The sequence below is a fragment of the Phlebotomus papatasi genome, chromosome 2 (genome assembly GCF_024763615.1).
Source record: "Phlebotomus papatasi isolate M1 chromosome 2, Ppap_2.1, whole genome shotgun sequence".
NCBI lineage: Eukaryota > Metazoa > Arthropoda > Insecta > Diptera > Psychodidae > Phlebotomus > Phlebotomus papatasi.
Window position 1 is genome coordinate 81,083,829 of NC_077223.1, and position 9,822 is coordinate 81,093,650.

At 35.5% G+C, this 9,822-nt stretch overlaps 2 protein-coding genes across 2 annotated transcripts; one reads left to right on the forward strand and one right to left on the reverse strand.

Annotated features, from left to right (window-relative positions):
• The first annotated feature begins 1,676 nt into the window (after window positions 1-1,676).
• On the forward strand, window positions 1,677-2,765 carry LOC129804629 (proteasome subunit alpha type-4). Its single transcript, XM_055852123.1, has 2 exons — window positions 1,677-1,809; window positions 1,937-2,765. Exons 1-2 carry the CDS (start codon window positions 1,807-1,809, stop codon window positions 2,708-2,710), a joined length of 777 nt encoding a protein of 258 aa, XP_055708098.1. The 5' UTR covers window positions 1,677-1,806; the 3' UTR covers window positions 2,711-2,765.
• Window positions 2,766-6,885: 4,120 nt separating this feature from the next.
• LOC129804630 (zinc finger protein 98-like) lies at window positions 6,886-9,443 on the reverse strand. Its single transcript, XM_055852124.1, has 2 exons — window positions 9,240-9,443; window positions 6,886-9,177 (listed from the first exon to the last, which is right to left on the reverse strand). The coding sequence occupies exons 1-2, from the start codon at window positions 9,291-9,293 to the stop codon at window positions 6,979-6,981; spliced, it is 2,253 nt and encodes a 750-aa protein (XP_055708099.1). The 5' UTR covers window positions 9,294-9,443; the 3' UTR covers window positions 6,886-6,978.
• Between the last annotated feature and the right edge of the window lie 379 nt (window positions 9,444-9,822).

Below are 9,822 nucleotides of genomic sequence, written 5' to 3' on the forward strand. Positions count from 1 at the left end.
CACTTTACGCATGGAATTTAACCTATTGCTCAAATAAGATATTATATTGTTGGAAAGTAGCACCATCATAAAAAGTTACAGTGCTCGCTTTGTAATCCGGATGATTGGGAGACAATATGACAGATGTCTCCTTTAATCCGGATAGATTTTTTGAATTTCTTCAACGTTTCGAAAATATATTAGAAGGTTTTTTTTCTTGAATTAGAATAAAGGATTTAAAGAAGCTTTAAAAGACATAATTGGGCACTTCTACGCTATTATACTTCATTTATTAAACAAAAACATCACAGGATAATTCATTTTCATTGCTGAACACACATGCATATGTGACCCGACATGCCATTAAAATTATTTTAATTTTTAATGTCGATAACTCGTCCGGATTAGAGAGCGGGCACTATACTTTTAGCATTTTGCACTTATTTTCAGACAGAATGTAAATATTATATATAAATAAGTCTTTACAAAAAAAATTTGAGCAAGTTCAGATAAACAAAAAAACAATAAAATTTTGTTTTTTATAAAATATTATATATTATAATATTTTATTATTATATATTATAGGAGAGACTGGGGCAAAAAGTCACAAAACGGATACTTTATTTTTTACAAGTTACTCGAGCGCTTCAAAAAATTCTAATTAGCGCAGTTTTATAGGAAATTTACCGCTCTACAATTTTGTGAAAATAATTTTCCTCTATTTTGTAAGGAGATACGTTTATCGAGCCAATTTCTAAATGGTAATTTTGTGACTATTCTCAAAAATGCTGGGGCAAATAGTATCAGACATTGGGTATTATCATATTTTGATTCGCTTTATTACGGGATTCAATTTGAAAAAATACCTAGAGGACATATTTTCATAGAAAATTTATTCATCTACACCTTTGTAAAACAGCGTTTTCTCTGTGAGAAAAGTGAGAAAATGAGAAAAGCGCTTTTTAAGCTATTTTAGAAAAAAAAAAAACACAAAAAAGACTGCAAATCGTTTGACCAATGCAAACAACAAGCGGCGAGACATGATAATAACGTTTCTTTTCGCCGTGAGAAATTGCTTCGCTTTTTGTTACTTTTTGCTCTATACCTTTTGTTACTTTTTACCCCAAGTGGCCATTTTTAGTAAAAGGGTTTCTGGAAAAAAAGAACCTTTGTGAAATTCTAAAATAGATAGAGGATTCGTATTCAAAGAATCCATATTATTTAGAAAATATTCACCAGAGTGCATCAATTTTGGAAAATAAGTAGGTAATAATTGTTATCTTTTGCGAGGAAAATATTTCAAAAATAGGGCTAAGAGTTTCGATATTTTTTATTTTCTAAATTCCTTGTTCAAATTCTAAGAAACTTACGACATTGAAGAAGGTCTATGGAGGCTATCTATAGAAAAAAATTTGAGCCGCTATCTTTTTTACCTTGGAAGATATTGAATTTTGAATTTTTCGATTTGTGATTTTTTGCCCCAATCTCCCCTATATTTTATATAAATTTGGGTTATTAAAATAAAATTAATGTGTTTAATGTGATGATTCTTTTATTTGGTTAAAATGGTTAAAATCACCATTTCAGCGGTCTCATCCGATTTTAAGTATTCCTGTAACGGAAATTAAATTTCAAATTAAATCATTCGATATTCGATATATCGTGTAAATTTTAGTACAGAAATATCGATATCTGTCTGTCAACATAACCTCACTTTTGTAATTTTGTTTAGGAAGGTGACGAAGTGTTTTTGTTGATAATTCTTAAGAAATTTAAGTGAAATTCAGTGCTTTTCTCAAGAAAATTCTATTCGAACTTTAACACAAAATGGTAAGCACCGTAAGCACCCAACAAACCTAAAGCAGACCCAAAAATTCACTGAAAAAAGTGTAATATTTACAATCGGCGCTGGGAGAGGTTATGCCAGTGTTTTATTTGCCTTGTCATTGACTTCCAGGCTCGTCGTTATGATTCCCGGACGACAATCTTTTCCCCCGAGGGGCGTCTGTATCAGGTAGAATATGCCATGGAAGCAATCTCGCATGCAGGAACATGCCTGGGGATTCTGGCCAAGGATGGAATTCTCTTGGCGGCTGAAAAGAGGAACACGAATAAATTGCTAGATGGGGCGATCTTTTCGGAGAAGATCTACAAACTTAATGATGATATGGTTTGTTCAGTGGCTGGAATCACTTCAGATGCTAATGTCCTGACGAATGAACTGAGAGTTATTGCCCAGAGATATCAATTGAATTATGGAGAAGCGATGCCGTGTGAGCAGTTGGTCTCCTACCTCTGTGACATCAAGCAGGCTTATACTCAGTACGGAGGGAAGCGCCCCTTTGGCGTGTCCATCCTCTACATGGGCTGGGATAAGCACTACGGCTATCAGCTGTATCAATCAGATCCCAGTGGTAACTACAGTGGCTGGAGGGCCACGTGCATTGGCAACAATTCCGGAGCAGCCGTTTCTGCCCTCAAGCAGGAGCTGAAAGAGAATGAGATCTCCCTGGCAGAAGCTCAGGATTTGGCAGTGAAGGTGCTGAGCAAGAGCCTGGATATGACCAAGTTGACCTCGGAGAAGGTGGAGATGGCAACGCTGACCAGGGAAAATAGCAAGACGGTTATCAAAATCCTCTCAAATGCAGATGTGGATGCCCTGATCGCCAAGTACGAGAAGATTGAGGCGGAACTGGAAGCGGCCAAGAAGGAGAAACTGGCTCAGAAGTAATCCAATGCACAGCTTTTTTGTATTTTTTGGTCTCCAATAAAATGTTCGAAGAAAATCTTCTTTATTTGCTCGTAGTTGTTTTAGGGATTCACTGCTATTGCAATCCATTGGAAATTTGTAAGATCACAAAGGGGATATTTAGTTTAGCGTCTGTACCTACCTACGTATTATGTAGCGCAAGAATTGGTGATAAAACTCAATAAATTCTATGGTTTCGAAAAAAAAACACGATAAAAATGAAGTTACAGTGTGCATTGTATATCTAGCAACGAGATATTGCCAATCTTGCCAATAGATTACCCGGGTAAATGAAAAGTGAGACATGCTAGATCTCCTGTGTCTTCCTGACCCCTTTAAATTTAGCTTCTTTGTCCGTATCCAAAATTTTGAGTCAAATTCTTCATGACCAAATAATTTAAATTCCAAAATTTTCACTACCCATTTCTTGATGACCATTGAATCCCAAAATTGTGATTATCTAATATTTAAATACAAAATGTTCAATCCCAAAGTTTTGAGTTAAAATTTTAATTTCCAAAATTCTAAGTCAAAATTTAGATTATCAAATAATTTTACTACGCAGTGGATTCTCGCTCAATCGGTTCTTTTTCATTCAGGTGCAAAATTTTGTTGACAATTTTCACATTTAATTATGAAGCTAATTCGATCAATTCGCTATAGTTCTTCCTATTTTATCGTGATTCTTTATAATTGAGCGCTTTTTGTGGAATTTACAAAGGGTTTGACGCCCAAATCTATTGATAACCCGGATGCCATTTTGCCCCAAATGCCCAATTGAGAGAGAGTCTACTGTACTAAATTTTTGAGTCCCAAATTTTTTCAAAATTTTAATGAAAAAAAATTAATTCTCGGTATTTTGTGTCAATTTTTAGATTATCAAATAATTTTACTACAAAATTTTGAGTCCCAATTTTTTCAGTCAAAATTTTGATTGAAAATTTTTATTCGGCACTTTGTGTTAATTTTATTTAGCAAATATTTGAGTTGCAAAATTTTGAGTCAAATTTTTGATGACTGAAAATTTTATTCCCAAAATTTTGATTACCAAATATTTAAAACCAAATTTTTCAGTCAAAATTTTGAAGACGAATATTTCACCATCGAATTTCTGGGCCACAAATTATTGATCAGTCTAATTTTTGATGACTTAATAATGTTTGAGTTTAAAAATTTTGAGTCGAAATTTTTGCTACCAAATTTTTATTCGCAAAATTTTGAGTCACAATTTTGATTTTCAAATATTTATTTACTAAGGTGGCAGCAATGTACTTTTAAGGAGTCGGGCCTCTCGCACTAACCTCCTTTAGTCTGAACCCACAACTTTTTAACCCTTTAAGGACGATTGGAACACCGGTGTCCCATAAAGAAAATAATAATTTCTGACTACCTAAAGTTATTTTTTTCTTATGTCTGTACATAATTGTAAAGTAGAAGGTTGAAGGAATCTAGAATATTTTTTGCAAGTCTCTAGCTATTGGTTATGTAGTAAATATTTAAGCTCAAAAATGGCGGTTTTTTAAACTCTTAAATTCATAATTGATTTTATTTGTTTTTTATACTTCCAATTTTTTTAAGCAAACCCCTTTTTGGCAATAAAAACTACAATACTCATACGTAATATTTTTCATTAGAGCGAAAAATATTTATTCATTGGTATTGTCAGAAAAATTACTTAAATTTTTGGGCTATTTTTGTCCCTATCGTTCATAGAAGCACAAAATACACCGAATCAGACTCTGTTGGATTTTCCAAGGTTAGATGTAAGACTTATCATTGATTATGTTTCTTAGTTTAATTTTTATTGATGATTTTCAGTCCGTAAAAAGTGTCTCGTCGTTAAAGGGTTAAAGGACTGCAGTGGCATTTACGTCAATTTTATTTTTGATGCGTTAAAGTCGCTCCAAGCGAGCCTAGTATTTTTTCTCGCATCTTTTTAGTATCTAAAATGTTTAATCGGTAAATGCTTGTTAGGCAGAACATCCCATTTTCTTTATAACTTCTACAGTTTCTTCATAAATCAACAATATTTTTGTGAAGTAATGTACACTATGCAGATTTTCTAGGAAAAAATTCTTCCGAAAATCTACAGATTTTCTAGGTAAAAATTCTGCCGAAAATTTACAGATTTTCCAGGCAGAAATTTTGCCGAAAATCTACAAATTTTCTCTGAATATATTGGAATATACCGTTACAATTCAAAAAACCTCCGAGTAAAATCAGCAGGTAGAGCAATGATTTGACGGGTTACGTATGACTAAAGTCCAGAGACGACTGAGGTCGTTCATAGCCAAATCAGTTCCTGATATACTACAAACGAGGATTTATATTTACTGGCACTCACAAAACCCAACTTCCGTGGATTTTTTATACAGATATGTATTTTTACAGAAATCCACAAATACTTCATTGAAAATGAAACTGCTTGTAATTTGTGTACTTCACAATTCGCTTGTCAATACAAGAATCACTATCGATCTCATCAGGTAAACGGCAGAAACCACAAAAATCTGATAGTATATGTCAAAACATATCGTTAGTTGGATCAGCATTTGTCGTAACTTTCTCAGCGCCTCATCAGCACTTCTTGTATAGTGTGTGTATTTCCGTGGTGTTAGAAGAGGTGCTGATGAGGCGCTGAGAAAGTTACGACAAATGCTGATCCAACTGACGATATATATTTGGCATATATGATCATTGATTCAATGGTTTCTGCCGTTTACCTGATGAGATCGGTAGTGAAGTCGGTCGGCAGTCACATATATTTGAGGAGAAATATGTACATTGAATTGAATTGAATTATTTACTAGAAATAGCCTTCACCTCACAAATAATTAAAATTAAAAAATAATTACTGGACGTGAACTGAAAAATTTACAAATAGTTTCATTTTAAATGGAGTATTTGTACATTGCGATACAAATTTCTGCATAAAAACCCCAAATAAAAGGGTTTTGTGGATACCAGGAAATGCTAAGCCTCCTTTATAGTTTATAGTGTCAGGAACTGACTTGGTTATGAACGAGCTTAGTCGTCTCTGAATCTGAACTTTAGTCGTAAGTGTGTCTAGGGCATCAGTCCTTAAAATGTGCAAAATAAAAGCGTAAGGTTCAAAGAGAAAAATTTATTTAACCCTTTAAGGACGATTGGAACACCGATGTCTCATAAAGAAAATATTTTTTCCCGACTAACCTAAAGTTATTTTTTCTAATGTTTGTACGTTTTTGCAAAGTAGAAGGTTGAAGGAATCTAGGATATTTTTTGCAAATCTCCAGCTATTTGCTATATAGTAAATATTTAAGATCAAAAATGACGAATTTTTAAGTTCTCATAATGAAAATTAATTTTAATTATTTTTTATACTTCCAATTTTTTTTTAAGCAAAACCGTTTTGGAAAAAGAAACTACAATACTCAAATATAATATTTTTCATTAGATTAAAACTTATCATTCATTGGTATTGTCAGAAAAATTACTTAAATTTTTAGGCTATTTTTATCTCTATTGCTCATAGAGGTAAAAAAACACACCGAATCAGACTCTGTTGGATTTTATAAGGCTAGGTGTAAGACTTTTTACTGATTTTGTTTATCGGTTTCATTTTTATTGCTGATTTTCGGTCCGCGAAAACTGTCTCGTCGTTAAAGGGTTAATTTAACTTTAAACCTTCCTGTTATGATTATCCTTTTTCTTTAGTTTAGGCCATAACCTAGAATTTCAAATAACCTCTATCGAATGGGCCAGAACACTGGCCCAAGTACTGGCCTTTACTAATATGAAACTTTTATCAATGTTTAAGGGTTGTTTAACGTATTGAAGCAAATTGCCTGCGCCAAGAAAACCTGTATTTTTTTTTCAATATTGGCAAGCATGAACATAATTTCTCTAGTACTGATTGCCTAGATGAAAGCAAGGGATAATTCATTAATTGACAAACCCTTGTCAATTGTCCGAGAAATGCTTCACTAAACCCCAGAAACTCAAAATTTGCAACGCGAAACTTGAGAAATCCTAGAATTGTACGAAACTGGACAAATAAAAAATCCTTGTTAATAAAAAAAAGGAATGAGTTACCCCTTCTCTGAAAGTCTTCTTGGGCTTACTTAAGAATCACAAACCTAATGTGAGGGATATACTTACTCTAATTTTTTCTCCAATTTTTTTTTTTATCGAGGGTCCTTTTAAAATCAGAAAAAGACTTTAAAGAAAAGGAAACAAGGATGTTTTTTTTAGCAAAATTTTATATTTCGTCAATGTTCTACATCTTCAGACATTGTATTGAAAGGATTAAAATGATTCTGTAGATAATCAGCCAGGGAGGGGAGCATAACATTGACATTGCTGGGATTGAAGATCTGCTGCTCCTCGCCATTTCCCTGGCCCTGGGCATTGCTGACGTAGGAGCTGATATTGCAGTTCTGCCTCTGTTCGTCCCTCAGGAAAGTGTTGGAAATGTCCGTTAGCGTATGGTTCTGGCTATTGAAGTCATACTGGTCGATCTTCTGCTGCCATTGGAGGATTTCGGTGTCTGGACAGGTCTGATTCCCGTAGAATTGCTGCTGAGGAGGAGGGTCGAAGAAATCGTAGGAAGGGTCAAAGGTTGCGTTGTTCTCCATTAGTTCCAGGTTGGAGAGGATGCTGCCGATGTTGTAGGTTGGATTTGGGTTTTGAGGGAGGGTTTGGGTGCTGATGGGAGTTTGGCAGTCGAATTGGTTGTTCCAGACGTCATAGGGGTACTGAGGCAGGAAGGAAGGATCTGTGAGGAGCTGAGAGTTAGGAACTGGAGGGATTTCGATGATTTCCTGAGGATTGAGGGAATAATCCGGTTGGGTGGGGATGTAGGTGTCGTGAGGGATGGTGTAAGGGTCTTGGGGATAGGGATATGCTTCCTGGTAAGGGTGAATCATCTCGGGAGGCAGAGAGAAATCTGTCTGGTAGCATTGCGAAGGAGCGGTTTCTGTGGTGATTGGAATAACTTCCGAGGGGATTTGGTTGGAGATTATCTGAAGAATGTCAGATTCTGTTGATGCTGGAAGTTCTGGTAGGACTTCCTTTTCTGTTTCTTTGGGGATTTCTTTAGGAATTATGGGAGTTTCTGTGGATTTCTCTAGGATATTCTTTGCATTCTCCCTAGATATTTGTTCCTTGTGGACAGCTTTTCTATGCCTTTCGCACTGGAAGCGCATCTTGAAGGTCTGGGGGCAGAGATCGCAGGAATATGGGCGTTCTGTTGAGTGCATCTTCATGTGACGACGCAGAACTCGCTCAATCTTGAAATTCTTCCCACAAATCTCACAGGAAAATGTCGTTTTGTCATGCTGCAGCTTCATGTGATCCTTCAGGCCAGAATTCGAGCTGTACTTGGCTCCACAAGTCTCACATACAAATTTTTTCTCCTGGCCAGAATGATGGTTCCTCTTGTGACGCAAGAAACTCGATCGGATTTTATAGACAATCGAACAGATTTCGCACTGAAAGAGTTTGTCGGAGTGGAAACGAGATTTGTGGACATTTAGGAGACTACGATTGGGGAATATTGCCCCACAGACTGGACAGATAATCCCGTCCGGAAGTACAATGGAATAGCGATTTTTCTGCGGTTGCTTTGGACGTTTCTCGCGTTTTTTCTTGGGAGGATCGACTTTAGGGGCTAGCGGTCGCTTGTGGGTTTCCAGATGGGCCTGGTACTGCTGATTCCTGGACATGGATTCCCCACAAATGTCACAGACGTAAGGATATTCATCCAAATGTTTGGATTTGTTGTGATTGACTTTCGTTTGAGGATCAAAGCCAATTTCATCCCCACAATCCGGACAGAAGCCTGGATGCTTCACGGTAAAGTGATCAACAACATTTTGCCTACGCTTGTACTCCTTTGGGCACAAGGGACAATTGAAATTGTCCTTCTTAGGCCGTTTTTTCTTCCTTCTCGAACTTCCAGCTTTTCTCTTCTCTGCTTTTGGCAAGGGAATTTCACTTTCCAAAGGAAGTTCTTCCTCAAAACTCAATCCCTCATCCCCAAAGTGACTCTCCTCCCCTTCCTCATCATCGTAACTAATCTCCAAGAGCGACTGATCAGGAAACTTTCTCCTAATCTTCCCACAAACAAGAACATGCAAATCGAGAGAAATTTCACCCTGAAGATACCTCCTCAGCAGCTCTGAACTCTGTCGCTGAATACAGGAATTTCTCCTGGACAAACAATCATGGACAATCTGACTAATCCTCAGGCTATAATCGAGCCTCCTGAGACCCTCCAAACACCTTCCCGGAAGGCATTTTCTCCGAGTTTCTCTTTTAAACCTCCCAGAAGCTACCTTACCCCAAATATCTAGGCTTTTGCTCACAATAGAATGTTTTACCTGGGATATGCGATACAGGATGAAGTGCACAGCCTCTTTTTGATCAACTTCATTTAGTTTTTCTATGCATTCCACTAGTTTCAGCACCTGAAAAATTAGTTTTCCTTTTATTTTGATTGATTAAAAATCTCAAGAGGTTTTGAAATCACCTGAAATTTGATCTTAATCAGGAGAATCTGATGATGACTTTCTTCCTGGGACATCACTAAACAATTAAATCACTAATATATACAATTTTAAAGTCAATAAAATTAAAATAAATACTTTATTTTAATAAAAAATCATAGTGAGGTTGTTTATTTACAATTTTGAATACTGAGCCGTTAAATTTCAAGCGGCGACAATTTTAATTTTTAGTACAAGTTTGAAAAAAAAACGTTAAAATTTAAACCTTCCAATTGCGTCTCTGATTCAAAATTAACTTTCGCGTCATAGGGTCATAATATGACCCGGGGGAAAACAATTTTTTTTACTATTTACATTAACTGAAATCTATCGGTTTGTGCACGACAACATAATAGAAGGATGTAAGATTCTTGGCTAATTTTCTTAAGACTCCAGATATACAGGAAAAGAAAATATTTGAGATCAAAAATCCCTAATTTCGAACTTTGTGAAATGACTATTCTTTTTAAAAATTTTTTATAAAAATTTATTTTTTTTCAGCAAAAAGTTCTTTAGAAACACAAAATAGAATATCCAAAGATTGTATATTGCATATTTTGATATAAT

Bases quoted from the DNA above. Each gene is read 5' to 3' on its own strand.
- LOC129804630 (XM_055852124.1), bottom strand. From the start codon at position 9,293: ATGTCCCAGGAAGAAAGTCATCATCAGATTCTCCTGATTAAGATCAAA. The intron at 9,178-9,239 runs GTGATTTCAAAA...CTAATTTTTCAG, and splicing joins TGATTAAGATCAAATTTCAG to GTGCTGAAACTAGTGGAATG.